The 16,439-nt window shown below is 33.5% G+C and overlaps 1 protein-coding gene across 3 annotated transcripts in view; it reads left to right on the plus strand.

Moving 5' to 3' along the window:
* Positions 1–16,439, plus strand: part of LOC144959581 (protein-glucosylgalactosylhydroxylysine glucosidase-like) — a 38,579-nt gene that overhangs the window by 6,647 nt on the left and 15,493 nt on the right. For 2 of the 3 annotated variants that reach the window (XM_078892215.1, XM_078892204.1), the window contains exons 2-5: positions 8,665–8,839; positions 10,295–10,425; positions 13,507–13,712; positions 15,556–15,751. In XM_078892215.1, the coding sequence (XP_078748341.1) occupies positions 8,666–8,839; positions 10,295–10,425; positions 13,507–13,712; positions 15,556–15,751 (707 nt within the window). In that variant the 5' untranslated portion in view covers position 8,665. Of the gene's footprint in view, positions 1–7,176; positions 7,503–8,664; positions 8,840–10,294; positions 10,426–13,506; positions 13,713–15,555; positions 15,752–16,439 lie in introns of those variants that run through there. The other variant, XM_078892211.1, reaches the window with a different exon arrangement.

The raw sequence follows: 16,439 nt of genomic DNA on the forward strand, positions 1-16,439 counted from the left end.
AATTTGTTAGTTTTTTTTTAATTCTTAAAGTAATTACCGCTGTATTTTTATTGCCAGACAAAATAATTTTGCAAAACAATGCAATTTTCTATTGTATTCCGTCTAATAAAACAAAACACTTTTATTCAAAAGTCACGACTAAATAAATATACAAAATACAACCACCATTTTGGTTTTCTCAAAAAATGAATTAGTATACGAGAAATTCTCTTCTGAGAAAGGAGAGAGTTGAATTCTAACTAAGTTATAGAGGAAATAAATACGTTTAAAGGAAAGGTGGGCAGATTCCGTACTTGCCCGTCCTGAAGCTGATGCATACATAATAAGATAGTTCGCGATGAAAGGCGGGAAGCTAGGGGTTGGTTGTGTGAGGAGTAAAGATAACACGGTCGTTATTGTGATAGTCTCTAACGAATGCATGAGGAGAGATTGGTAACATTATTTTTTCTTAATTGTATTTTACTTATTTGATTTGTTGAAAAAATATATTCTTGTATGAGTTACATTGGCAATTGCCTAAAATAAACGTTTTTGAACTTTGAACTTTGAACTTTGTATTGTATGAAGTATTGGCGAAAGCCTAAGATTAAATAAACTCTGTTTTTGTTTGTCTTATTTTGACTATGGAACTAATACTTGTCATAGCAGACCTGCTTACTTGAAATAGGAAAATAAAAATCGCAGTTTTCAGGGCTAATAAAATCGTAGATATTTTAACTACCCTTTAAAGAAATCACCGGAATTTTCGTCTGTAGATATCAAATTTTAAAAGACGAGAAAAAGTGATTGGAAACGTAATAATGATGGTGATGGTGGTAGTGATAGTGGTAGCGGTGGTGGTAGTAGTAATGATGGTGGTGGTAGTAATGATGATGGTAATATTATTATTGTTATTATTATTATCATTATTATTATTATTATTATTATTATTATTATTATTATTATATTATTATTATTATCATTATTATTATTGTTATTATTGTTATTATTAATTATTTTTATTATTATTATTATTATTATTATTATTATTATTATTATTATTATTATTATTATTATTATTATTATTATTATTATTATTATTATTATTATTATTGTACGTATTGGTGGTATTTCTATTGTTGTATATTTTTTTTTGTGGTTATTAATGGTATCAGTTTATTGTTTGGTTCCATTTACCATTTTTTTCCACCTTCATGTATGTGGTCATCAAATTGTATGATTTATTGTCGAAGGCCTAAGATTGAATAAACTTTGTAATATCGTATGGTAACTATCATTGTCGACGACATCGTTGTTGTCATCATCATCATCATCATCATCATCATCATCATCATCATCATCATCATCATCATCATCATCATCATCATCATCATCATCATTAACAACAACAACAACAACAACAACAACAACAACAACAACAACAACAACAACAACATTAACAACAAGTACTACAATAGCAATAAAAACAATATCAAATTATCATACAATTTCCGTCATCGTCTCCACAACTATCATTCTAACCAACAGCACCACCAAAACCACTACCATAATTACATCCTCCTCCACTACCACCACCACCGCTACCACTATTCCAACTACTACCATCATCGGCACAATCATTCTAACCACCAAGACAGCAGTAAAAATGATGCAATTTGAGCTCTGAGTGAAACTCGAGTCATATCGCTGTTGTTGCTTCTCGATGAAAACTTTTAATGTTACTACATACTACTGAAAACCAGTAATGTAACAGAAATATTAATCTCGCCGTTGAGGGATTAAAGCATCTCTTTAATTTTTCGAGTGAACGAAATGGACTTGTATTGTCAAGGTGTTGTCGCATTATGTCTCGTCGCTTTATTTTTTTGTTGTATTCTCTTTCGTGATTCATTTTTGATTACGTTTGGAATAATTAAAATCTACTGGTATTGTCATTTCATTGTGAATGTGATTATTTGTGGTTGAAATATTATTTTTTAAAGGTGAAAAAAAAATAATTTAAAACAATAAAAAAATAAATAAATAATAAATAAATAAATTAGTTAATTTAATCATCATCATCATTGCCTTTTTCACCCTGGGTCAGGGTATAGGCCACAGACAAACAGTTTCCATCCTTCTCTATCCTGAGCCAACTTTTTTATCTCATTCCAGGTCTTACCACTTCTCTGTACATCAGCTTCTTTAATTCTTCTCCATGTTCCTCGTGGCCTTCCCCTTGATCTTCTGCCCTGAGGGTTCCAGTCCAATACTTTCTGTGTTATAGTTGAGTCATTCTTTCTAAGCGTGTGTCCAATCCACCTCCATCGTCTTCTTCCTATATCCTCTCCCACTGGTTTCTGCTGTGTTCTTTTCCATACTTCTTCATTTTTTATTCTATCCATCCATTTTATTCTGAGTAGCTTACGCATGCACCTGTTTACAAAAATCTGTACCCTCCTTATACATGCCTGTGATGCGTTCCAAGTTTCACATCCATACAGTAGGACAGACTTCACGTTTGAGTTGAAAAGTCTTAGCTTTAGTTGAAGGGAGATATCTTTAGTTCTCCAAACTCTGTTCAAAGATGTGAATGCAGCCTGTGCCTTTCCTATTCGTGCTTTCACCTCTGCTTCCGTGCCTCCATCCTTGTCAATTATACTTCCGAGATAGCAGAAAGTGTCTATATCTTCGAGTTCCTGATCTTTTACTTTGATCTGCTCCCTTTGACGCGTACCTATCCTCAAGACCTTTGACATTGCAGGGTGAATTCTTAGACCAATAATTGGTCAATTATTGATTCCGTCCGAGAGGCTGTTTATAATTGTGGTTTTTGCTTGCATCTGGTCCTGGGTGTGGGACAAAAGAGCCAGATCATCTGCAAAATCCAGATCATCCAACTGTGTCCAGGGGGTCCACTGTATCCCATTTCTTCTCCCTTTGGAGGTTTCCTTCATTAGCCAATCAATGGCAAGGATGAACAGGAATGGAGAGAGCAAGCATCCCTGCTTGACACCAGTCTTAATTTCAAAGCTGTCAGTAAGCTGATCTTCCTGTACAACCCTGCAACTTGATCCTTCATACATTTCCTTAATGAGGTTTACTATCTTTTCAGGGAGTCCATAATGTGCCAGAATTTTCCACAATGTTGCTCTGTCAATACTGTCGAAAGCCTTCTCGTAATCCAGAAAGTTGACAATAAGAGGAGAGTTCCATTCTATAGACTGTTCCACTATGACTCGCAGAGAGGCAATCTGGTCGGTGGTTGAGTTAATTTAATATATATATATATATATATATATATATATATATATATATATATATATATATATGACCGAATCATCTTTGCCCCACCACTGTAAATAGGCTAGAACCGCCACTGGTGTTGGCATTTTTCAGCAAATCGTGGCATTCATAGTGATATTATTCACTTGATCACATGAAGGTATTCGGATTTACACAAATTTTAAACAAGTTTCACCGATTAACAACGTCAACTAATATTACTACCGATATTACGGTCGTTTTTATGCCATCGATGTGATAATTATTGCCCTGGGATATATTTAATTAAACGTCGGCAAACTGTCAATTGTATCTGTCTAGCTTCTAGCCCGAACAAACTTGATATTTTTCGCGTCTGCTTCAGATTTTCATATAACCTCACATAAGTTAGGTAAAGGGGAGACATTCCGAAAGCTCCTACATCCCCAGTATTCTTTCAATTTGTATTTTCACCATTGATGTTTTGTCAGGCGTTTATTTATTCAATTTGTCATCATATAGATTTGTGAGGATTTTTTTTCTATTAGGGTTAGTCATAAGTCTTAGAAAGGTGCTGGGGGAGACATTCCGAAAGCTCCTACATCCCCAGTATTCTTTCAATTTGTATTTTCACCGTAGATCTTTTGTCAGGCTTTTATTTATTCAATTTGTCATCATAAAGAAGCATTTTAAAAACTCTAGAACAAACCTTGATAGATTTGTGAAAGTTTAAAATTTCCTAATTTGACCATTGTTTTGATTCTCGGCCGCCATTTTAATTTGTGAAGTATTGAAATGTAGTGCAAAGCAGTCCGAGGGTTTTTTTTCTATTAGGGTTAGTCATAATGCTAGGATGTTTATTTTCCTATTAGGGTTAGTTAAAGGTAGTCTAGGTTTTACTTTTTCTTGGGGTAAAGACTTGTGACTTATTGATATTGATATCTACTGACTGATAAACTAAAATCATGCCGAATAAAGCATGGCAACGACGACAAGCACATCGATTAAAATGTGCATCTAATCGTAATCAAGCTAATCAAGAAAATGATTCAGGCAATATCGAATGAAAATAGTTCTTTCCCCGCGAAATTGCGGGCTTTTTACTAGTTTTAAAAAAAAATAATGACAAGAAAATTAATAATAATAACAATAATAATAATAATAATAATAATAATAATAATAATAATAATAATAATAATAATAAAAATAATAATAATATTATATATATATATATATATATATATATATATATTAGACAATATTTTCCATCATTCATTCTCATATGATTGATTAAACCAGTTTTATTTCTTTTCTTATCCCAATACTCTTCAAAAGTCGTAACGTCACTTCCTTCCTAATGACGTATGGTAACTTAGTAACACTGGCTCTAAACTATCGGAACAATGGCGGACGCTCGTATGAATATTTCTCCGGCGAGCATAAAGGGTATCCAGCGGGAAAAAAAAACATTTGATCATGTTTTGACTTTTACACATTCTGATCACAAGGCATATGAAAAGTTCTAGTCAGCATGAAAAATAAAAAGGAATGATTTTCTTTGTTTAGAACCAAGATGGCCACCGTTGCCGGGAGGCGTGACATCAGACTATTGAATCGTATTGAAGCCTTGGGTACAGGGCTTACTCATAAAAGAATTGAATACATTCCTTATTCTATCTGTGAATAGCTATTAAGGATCCAGAAATCAATGTTCTAATAAGTTATGTTTGATTATCTCAATTATTAATATTATAGAGCATCGTATTTGCTTGGGTTCTTTAAAATAATATATCTCGAGAACAGATCAAAGTTTGAACAAAATAGTAAACCCTATTCTCCCCACCCCCACCTCTCTCTCTCTCTCTCTCTCTCTCTCTCTCTCTCTCTCTCTCTCTCTCTCTCTATCCGTCTCCATCGCTCTCTTTTGCCATATAGATAGCTCGAAGATGACATCACTCAGGTCTTTGTTATTTTCTTTTGCCACCCGCGTTTATGAGTAATGCTCACTGAACTGTATTAACCTGACTATAAATGTTCATAGATACACACAGTTTTGTGTGTTGGTCCGTTATACTTCCGGATGGCAATGTTATGAGCTTCTTAGCCAAGCGCATACTATCTATAGATAGGACGAAGATGACGTCATTCAGGTATTTGTTATTTTTTTGCCATCCATATTTGTGAGTAATTCTCACTAAACTGTATTAACCAGACTATAAACGTTTAAGGTTACACACAGGTTTGTGTGTTGGTCCGTTATACTACCGGATGGCAATGTTGTGAGCTTCTAAGCCAAGCGTACACTATCTATAAAAGCCCGCCCTCCTGCAAAATCACCCACGAACACACGAGCATTCACGCATGTATTTGTCGACTTCTCCATCAACCATGCAGCATGGTGTCAATGAACTCACATGGACAAAAAAACGTACCTACGTTTTAAACCATTAAGTTCACAGCTTTGATGTTTCATCCATTATAAAGGCAATGCCAACATTTTAAAAAACATATAATAGATTTCAAGGTCTTTGCAGTGGTAAGCATATTATTATCAAAATCCACACGGTGCCTCCCACCTATTTACCCTCACCAGATATTAAGACTATGACGAGTAACGGGGACTTATATTTCTTCTATTGAATATACCTTTTTAATATGAAATTGTTTCAGATGTATTAAACTAGAGCTGATTATAATACTCTCCAACAGTCGTAACGTCACTTCCTTCGTAATGACGCATGGTAACTTGTATCTAGCTCTAAACTATCGGAACAATGGCGGACGCCCTTATGAAATATTTCTCCGACGAGCATAAAAGCGTATCCAGAGGGGGAAAAACACATTATAGATCTGATCATGTTTTGACTTTTACTTTTACACATTCTTACCACAAGACATATGAAAAATTCCAGCCAGCATGAAGAATAAAACGTACAGATTTTCTTTGTTTAGAACCATTATGGCCGCCATGCTTGGAGACGTGACATCAGACTATTGAATCCAATTTGTACGCCTTGGGTTGTACCAGGGAAAAGGCGCGATATATATACCATCATCATCATGATCATGATCATCATCATGATCATGATCATCATGATCATCATCATCATCATCATCATCATCATCATCATCATCATCATCATCATCATCATCATCATCATCATTAATGAATGATGTCTACTGACTACGCTTATTGTTATTATGTTTAGACAGTCAGAAATAATTTTCATGGATTTCTTATAGATTATAATATATTTAATCGTTAAAAGCTATACCAGAGAACATACACATACGTATGTTCTCTGGCTAAACGGTTTGTGTTATGGATATGATTAACTTGTGAGCATTTTACTTGACCGCATACCAACAATATCGGGACTGGAACAGGGGACTCTCGGAAGTAAGCGATATGTTGTATCTACTCGGCCATCTGCCCTCCTGCCTCCACTATTTCTGGCGTTAATTCTTTTTTTTAATTTAACATCCAACTAGGTAATTCATTCTACACATGTTCGTGATTTGTTTTCTTTAAAATCCATTTATCATAATAATAATAATAATAATAATAATAATAATAATAATAATAATAATAATAATAATAATAATAATAATAATAATAATAATAATAATAATAATAACAATAACAATAATAATAATATTAATAATAATAAATTGCGCTTATATAGGGCACTATGCGCTTTACAATAAAATTTCGACATACAAATATTAGCAACAGGTATATGTTATAAAAATACAATGAAAAAACACTCAATAACAGGGAGTAAGCACGTGAATGAACTGCATACATAGAGCGTTATCAAAAGGATTATTATCAAATCGCATTCAAATTTCAAACAGCTCTCTTGGAGCAGTAGCGTCTCTTGTAAACGAAGACCTGCGATCCTTAGCCTAAATCTCGTGCTCTGTGATCGTATCATACGTGGGGTTGGTAGATAGGGTGTAGACTGAGTGGAGTTCAAAACAGATTGTGTGTATGTGTGCTTCTACAAAAAATATTTTTACGTGATCGTATCATGAGTACGTGGGGTTGGTAGATAGGGTGTAGACTGAGTGGAGTTCAAAACAGATTGTGTGTATGTGTGCTTCCACAAAAAATATTTTTACGTGAAAAACAGTGTCGAAGAATTGCTGTGTTTGGCAACACAGTGTTTATATCAGATTATTGAAGAGCTTTGAAACAAAATATTATTTTCTCTATATTATTACAATAATGGCGGAACATGCGAGTGTTATGTCTGGTAAGCTATACTTTTGTATAATCTTCGTTTCATGAAAATGTAAGTCTATGGTAAAAGATTATTATTGATAATGATAATGATGATGATGACGACAATGAAGAGGATGATTGTAACTGATTATAATGAAAAAATCAGATAAGTATCGGACAATATTATTACACCAATAATGAATGGCCAACTTTGTCCAACTATGATGAGTAAATTCTTAATAGATGACTATTCTATTTACAGAAACAGTAAACGGCTTGATAAGATAATATACTCAGCACAATTTGGCTGAAATGAATATTTCCATTACAAAAATACACAGCCGGCCTTACTAAATTACAATTGGAATTAAATAAATATCTTCATAGTATCGTTCATTACAATTCTTTCGACAGACAAAAGTTGTTATAACATGTCACTTTATGAAATCGAAATTACCACCAAAAAATCTACATGGCAAAAAAAAAAAGCAGTGGATGTTTTTTTCCCAATATATTTATGCTCTTGAATTAATGTTCATGTTTTGACTCATCTATTTTTATCTGTCTTATTTTCCAAGTAATTTTCAATTTTTTACTTGGCTATAAGGTATCTGTTAAAAAGAAAGAATTCATGGAAAAGCAATAGAAAGGAAAGCATTCTCAATTATCAACAATAAATAACTTATTTTATAACATGAATTTAATCTTTTACCATCTGGGAGGTTTTGTCAGATTAAATGTAAAACTAGCAAGTATAAATCAACGTTCGTTCCATCAGCAATAAAATGTTGAATATTTCATGTTGTACAGCAAAACCAAGGAATGATGCGTTGACTGATTGACTGATTAATTTATTAAATGTTAGATTAATTGACCAATTTTGATAATGATGATAATATTTGGTGTCGAATTGCCACATTGAAAACGAAATGAATATGTTTATGTTGTGTAGTAGGAGTGAAATATCTGTTCAATGTTACAGTTATCATTATAACGTTATAACAAGTTTAACTAAATGACAAATTGCCATATTTATGGACAATAAAGATCTATTATTATTATTATTATTATTATTATTATTATTATTATTATTATTATTATTATTATTATTATTATTATTATTATTATTATTATTATATATTATTAAGAATGTATAAATGTAAATGCTCTATTTTGTTCTCTTTTAACATCAGAATGGTTCCACCAATATCCGCTGTCACTGTGGTGCTATTTCTCTTAACTGTGTCAGCAACTTCCAAGGACTGTGTGTGCGACCCCGATGATATATCTCTTCAACTATTGAGTGATGAATCCACCTACCTTGTAAAGAGAATGGAAGCCGCTAAAGACGTCTTCAAATCCATTTCTGTATGAAAGATAAACTAAATTATTTCTACTAAATATTAAAGTTTTAACCAGCCCTTGCTTTAATTAATTTTCAATGGTTTAAAATCCTATAACCTATGACATCATTTTATTTCCCCGTTTCAAATGAGTCCAATCAATACTGCGCTCGTACTCTGAACCCCCCCCCCCCCCCCCAAAAAAAAAAATTAAAAAAAAAAAAAAAAATAAAAAAAAAAATAATTGAAAATAAAATACCCCCCCCCCCCCACCAAAAAAAGACCCAAAAAAACCCAAACAAACAACAAGTATTCAAATGTTTCGCCAAAACACGTCCTTTGTTATCGTCCGACTAAAAAATTACCCCCATCCCTTGGTTTAAAAAAACATAAACTCTTGGGTTTCAGAGTTTTTGCCGTGATGGGGGTAATTGTAATCGATCGATATTTGAAGGACACGTTTCTGGCCAATATTTTAAGCAAGTGTTTATTTTTTTAGAATACGGTAATATCATAGGTTTTTGAAAGAATTTTTCTTTATCAAATGAGCCTTATTTCAAACAGCCCGATATTTCAAATTAAAAAACAAAACAAAAAAACAAACAAAAACAAACAATCAAATAAACAAACAAACAAATAAAAAATAGAAAACTCAATTTAATAATCATCATTATGGGGTAACATAAGGTTATAATTAGTTGCAGATATGTGTAGAAAGCAAAGCACGTTTTGGGTAGACTTAATTCTTAATTTTGACCCAAGTTATAAATTGGCATGAAACACCTTAAAACCAAACACAGTTCTAAAGAACTGGCCTGTTGCAATGGGTTGCAATATAGGAGCCTATATGAAATCCTGAATTTCTATTGAATATCGAAAAAAATCCAGTTTTTATTACGTCGGCTTTACATTTATTGTTTTGTCATTTGTTATAATGTATATGCACATATTTGCAAGTCTGATAAGTGAATATAATTATGGGCTTGTTTTAACATCGGTCAATATTTTGCGTTGGCTTGAGAGTATTTCTATTACAACAATGAACCCATAACAATTTGGTTATCAGAAATATAAATAAGTACAAGCCGGTTATAAACCATTCCATAAAAAGTGAACTTTATAATGTTTGATCTGATTTTTAGGGCATGGACTGTTCAAAACCCCAAAGACATCAGGGACATTTTTTAAGACAATAGAAGCCATATAAAAACACTGCTATAACAATTGTTATATTTCTAGATGGGATATGCAAAAAATTGAATCGAGCAAATCATTGTTTTATTTCTCGGATTATAAGACAAACGATGGAATTTTGCTCCAATTCTTACCCGATTGGATATTACAGTAAGGAAACATGGATATAGCTAAAAAGAATTTCAAAAGGAATTCGCCAAAATTTCTAAGTAATAGAAAACTTCATATTCAAGTTATTCATTTACTGGGACCTTTACTAGTATTCATCATTTTCTACTTTATGCAGCCAACTGTCCCGACAGCTCTAACTCCTGATGGCAGCCTCTTCACTACGGACGATGTCCACATCAGCTCAAATCCCTTGATTCAATTCCCCGATCATGAACCTGACGACCCGTTCATTCTCCAAACTGATGAGTATGTTTTTTTCTTCTCTCTTCTTAATTGACAAATATTGTTTATTTCTCTGTAAAGCTTGGATTGCTTGTCTTGAGACCACAATATTTAATTTTACCCGTGCTTGGTTGGGATGCTTCGCGAGCTATTGTTTGTCTCTTTCCGTTGGTTTTATAAAAACTGTATTTTTACAAGTAAAATGCCTTTCTGCAATGTACAATGCGTTTTTAAAAATATTACTGACACATTTCAGATTTGAATAACTCCAAAGCTATGTATGATTTCATAAAACGTTTTTTTTTTTTTGCCATAGGTGCAAAATTTATTTAAAGTTTTGATTGACATAAATTTTAACACTGTCGGTCCTTTGGTAGCCGAGTTATGATGCCATGAGTAGACAAGCGTAATTTTTAAATAAATCGTAACTTACAGTGTGTTTGTTTTTAAACATTAACACATTTCAGGTTTGAATACCTCAAGAACAGCTACAACAACATCAATTGGGTTTTCAACATATTAATTCAAATTTATTTACATTTTATTCTGATATCCTATTCGTGATCGTGCGTTTGCGCAATTGTCCGATCTAAATCTCCACGTTATCACCAATCTTTTAAATGACAAGCCGCAAGCGTCTCTCCAGTTCGTCACACGAGTATTGCAGCATGAGTAATGTGACAGAGCGAACGGATTCTCTTATTTTTGTCTTCACATGACCTTATACAAAAATAATTTACAGTGTAAAGGCAATGTTCCAAGCTGATATCCTTAGATTAATATGTTAAATGAAATAAACTTTCGAGAATCATTGTCGGACAAAGCCACAATCAATCAAGATTTATGTCAAAATTACCATTTTCTACTGATGACGTCATAACTCAACTACCAAAGACGCACAGTGTTAAAATTAAATTATATCAATCAAAACTTGAATAAATACTACACATATGTCAAAAAATTGTTTGATGAAATTGTACTTAGCTCTCGAGTTATTAAAACCTGAAATGTGTCAATAATAATAATTAAAAATAATAAAAACACACTGTATAACTCATAGCGTGAATTTGATATTATTTTAGGTAGAACCAGATAAACAGGACTTCCTTTAACCAGTTACTCTGGAAAGACACGTATTAAAAATTTGGCCAGAAAATTCGTCAGTCAAATATCGATCGACCCCTTACATAACCATCATCTAGGCGAAAACTCTCAAACCTCAGCTAAAAAATAATGCCACTTTTTGTTTGACTATCAGTATAATTTAAGATGTTTCATTATTTGGGGGTTAAGCGAATGGGGGTTTGCTGTCTATATTATAATCTGTGTTGTAATTGTAAGGATAGTATGCATTGTTTTGATTAAAGGAATAAAATTTGAAAATCGAGATAACCAGAAAGAATGTTAGCTTGCACGATACTTGATCTCCAAAATCTAATTGAAAATATATATGTTAGCGCTCTTAATGCCTCTCTAATAAATCACACAAGCACATGGATTCAAAATAAAATGAAGCAGTATGATAAGAGACAGTTACAATCCTTATGATGTGTCGGGTATCACAATTAAAGAAAAGTTTTTAGAAATGTTTTCAATTGTTCTTTAGCTAAACTATATTGCTAAAAATCTTCCCGAAACCGAAAATCCGGTTTGGAATGGCCAAAACAGATCATGTGAAATGTCAAAGAAAGAGGCATGCTTTCTGCGAACACATTCTCGTTTGCTCAACCATTTAAAGATGCAACTGTAGATAAGAGCGAATGAGTGCAGTCTATGATGGAAGGATAACTGTAATTAATTGCACACATGTTCTAACGGTGCTCGGGGCGATGGCTGCTCATCATCCCGAATGAAAATGTTTAGAGAACTCTTTCATGTAAATTAAAATAGTTTAAATGTAAGAATTCCGTAAATGTAGTTTAATTCAAGTGTAGCCATTTTGTTTATATTTGAACTGCAAAGGGTGTCAACAGCTTGTGTAAGGAAACACATATGTGCATCAAATTGTCGGCAAATGAAGAGTTCAGGAGAAAAATCACAGATGTCAATTTTTGAAATGTTTGTGCATGTCCCCTTTGAGCGATGTCAAGGGTTTAAACTTTCCCTCAATAAATAAAACAGAGGAAAAAACTACAACCACGACTCTTTAATGGTTGTCATTTTCCGTTGTTTTAGTTATAGAGGGAAGGTTAGTATAGACCCCTGACATCTCTCAAGGGGCAGTAACAAACATTTCAAAAATGTGGTTTCCACCCTGTACTCTTCAAATGCAAAAGTAAGTAACTATTGATTACACTGTGCTTATATACTTAGATGATTTCCATATGGCCAATTGTTATTTCGACCGATACAGTTTGTTTAAAAAAAACATTTTGTTCGGTAATTGTTAATTAACTCTTAACATAGTAAAGTATTCACATATTTAATTTCTATTTGGGTATCGCATGCCTTGTTAGACAAGTGGAATGAAAAGAGGGGGTAGGCGAATTGGGTGAATTGCGGTAGGCGCAGGTAGACCAGGGCTGAATGTAGATGCTGGCATAATTTATATTAGTTTACAGTTTACAACACATTATTATGAAGGATTCTTACACTTTTGCATTTTGGAATTTTGGACGTTCTCCATTGGGTGCGTGCATTCGGGAACAAAATTTCAGATTCTAAGACGTTCGGGAGATATGGAAACTTATATTCATTCTGACATCCTAAAGTAATTTTAAGGGAATAGGGGCACATGGGTCTCTGTTTTCGAATCCACTTTCTTTTGGAGTGGCCGATAGCCCATTGCCAGTAGTGCGTTCATTCGTCAACCCCACTCTCTCAGCCAGGCGGAAGATGTCATTCCCGGTCAGGTCCCCGTTTCGTTCACCGTGATATATTCTGGTGTCTTCTGGTACTATTCTATTCCCTCCATCCCACACTATCATAGATATGTGTCTGCTCTACTCATTTCTCTGAATTTGTAGAGTATGTAACATTTTTAATATAATAGGAAACTGTAAAAATTAAAATTTATTTTATTTCGAGATTAAGTCGTGGTGAAAGAACAGATGGTTTTATTTTTCCATGATTGAGAAACAACGTGCATTCCTTATCATGTTACAGGTTACCACGATTTCCCAACTACATGACAGAGGTGGGCAATGGTCACCTCGCCACCGTCCTCAACAATGAGGCCATTTTCATGAACGGCCTGTACAATGGTGAAAACATCACTAGCCACAGAGCAAGAATTCCGTCCACAGCGGCCTATATGTGCTATGGGTTTACACCCGATTTCAAAGCTAGCTACACACTCAATATGGCCAAAGGTAAGACAACTTTAAAAATACTCGGATATACGTATTCTCTTTGGATGTTGAGAGTTTTTAACATTTTAATTCAGATGTCACAATAGCACGTAGATATTTCATTAATGGGATGTAATCTTTTCATTTTTTGATGTATTTGATTTGATACATTTTGAATAGTTTGGACCATTTTAAGAGATCTATATTTTCTGACCCAAAAAGTGTTTTGTTAGTGAATAGCACGCGTGTACTGTGTAACTATCTGCACTATTATTGCGGTAGAATCTTTAGTACTCTGCTTATCTTTCCTAGCCTCATCAGATTTTATGCTTATAGTCTGAATGAAACAGGCTGTGACTTTCTCATAAATTAATTAGTTTTTATCTCTTTCTCAGCCGATCTCAATGTTCAGAATCGTTACAAAATTAAGGACTATTTTTGGTAAGGGGCCGACAGAAAAGGAAATTTAAAAAGACTCATTTGCAGATTAAAAAAAAATAATTAAAGGTCATGCATAACGTATATTATTCTAGTAGTACTATTGTGCCACAAGGCTCATTGAGCGGCATTTTATACCGGGATTTTGTAACATTTAACAGATTATGACAGTTGCTTACTAAAGGTAAACATATACTTGACACCAGATCTAACTTGGACCTTGTCACCCAATCACTGCTGGGTGTACAAGTGAATAGGCACCACATTCGTTTGTATAATATGTGTAGAAACAGCAAATATTCACGTAAGGCGCTGATTTTCAATTCAAAGTCAAAAGCTATCTTCTATAATTTATTATTTCTTTCTCCCCGCCCCCCTTCACTAATGAAATAAGACTGGCGCAAGCAGCGCTAAACTTATAACAAACTAAATTAGGCAAAAGCGTCCCTCAAAATTTATCTAACCTTGGTTTGTCTTCACGGCATGAATAAATAACTCCAGAACAAAGCACATCGTTTGTGAGAGAGGGGAGGGGGTGGGGAGGTTAACTCTTGTTGTCTGTTCTGTTTATCCATTATGGTTTATCCATTATGGTAACCCTTCAAAGTTGCTTTCTACCTGTTTTTGCCCTGGCCCTATCTGGTATACTTCGCCAAAAGGTAGCCGTCAAGCAGGTTATTTTCATTTTATTGGGGGAGCGGAGCGAGGATGACATTGTCTCCATGTTTTTCTTTGTTGTTTAATACGTTGTTATTAGTTTGTTGAAGAATATGAGAGTGATCAATTTGCCGGACGGTCTAAAGCTAGCGAAGGGTCGGAACTGATAGAAAACGTCAGACTAAACACACCGGCTTTTTATAACCCATTCATAGGAATGAAAAAGTCAAAATCTTTAGGCGATCATGTTATCCTTTTTTGGCTCCAAATTATGAAGCTTAATAGCCAGGAAAAAATCAAAGAAATGAAAACAGTACATCTTTTAGGATTTTGTTTAAATAATGTATAAGATATCTTTTGAACAATTCTTTTCTATTTATAAACAGCTTGCACTCTCTGGATTGACTGCTTGTTGTATTTTACACAAAATGTCAAAGATTTGATAATTTGTTGATAATCTTGTATATTAAGTTATGGCAAAACAATCTGTGGGTGATTACTATATAATAATTGGTAAAATATAAGGGCATGAAATGTTCTCGTGTGGAAATAATAATGATAGTAAATAGTTTTTCAAGGGTCAGTGATCCATTCTATTTTTGATAGGTGCCTGGCTGAAATTACAGTGCTGTAGACCACTGTCCTATCAAAGGAGTGGAAAGCAATTGTATTTTTGTCAGTATTTTCATTTCAGAAACAAAAACAAACCTTTGGCCTCGTCGAGGCTGTAACAAATTGCCTATTCATCATTTTTATCTGTCTGCTCTAGGCTATTATATGGAAACTCACAAAAACGATAAGATGAACATTAGCCTGACCACCTTCGTACACAGGACGCTGACGTCAGTCATCGTTAACCTACTCACCATAACAAGGACAGACACCTTTAAAGATGAAGCCGTTTTCGTGCACTTTATCGAAGGGCCACCCAGTGAAGATATCGACTTCTTTGAAGACAAAGATGGGTAAATATTGAAAGATAACTTTGGTGTTCTTAACCATTTAACTGCCGTAGTCTACTCTAGAAAACACGTATTCAAACATTTGGCAAGAAAACTCGTCCTCAAAATATCGATCAATTTAAATGACTCTCGTCTTGGCACAAACCTCGCGAGGTCCGAAGTTTTAGAGTTTTTACCAAGACGAGGGTCATTCAAATCGATCGATATTTGAAGTCTCATTGTTGAACTGGAAATACAGTGTACTTTCAAACCGACGCAAAATATCGTGCATTACACAACATCAAATTATTCCTAAAATCGCGCTCAGTATTAAGAAGACCTGCTAATTTATTCACCTAGACTTAAACCGACTAACATCCGAACCCATTTATGGGCCTAGTTTAACATTGTTGTCATGGACAATATTTTACGTCATTTTTGGATATTTCCATTACAACATTGAGACCCTAAGGAATTAGGTTATCAGACCTGCAAATAAGTGCACATCGACTTAAATCCATCTAGACTCATAATAATAATAATAATAATAATAATAATAATAATAATAATAATAATAATAATAATAATAATAATAATAATAATAATAATAATAATAATAATAATAATAATAATAATAATAATAAAATAATAATAATGATAATAATAATAATAATAATAATAATAATAATAATAATAATAATAATAATGATAA

Source organism: Berghia stephanieae, chromosome 1 (assembly GCF_034508935.2).
Source record: "Berghia stephanieae isolate SIO BIC M18660-M18661 chromosome 1, UCSD_Bste_1.3, whole genome shotgun sequence".
NCBI lineage: Eukaryota > Metazoa > Mollusca > Gastropoda > Nudibranchia > Aeolidiidae > Berghia > Berghia stephanieae.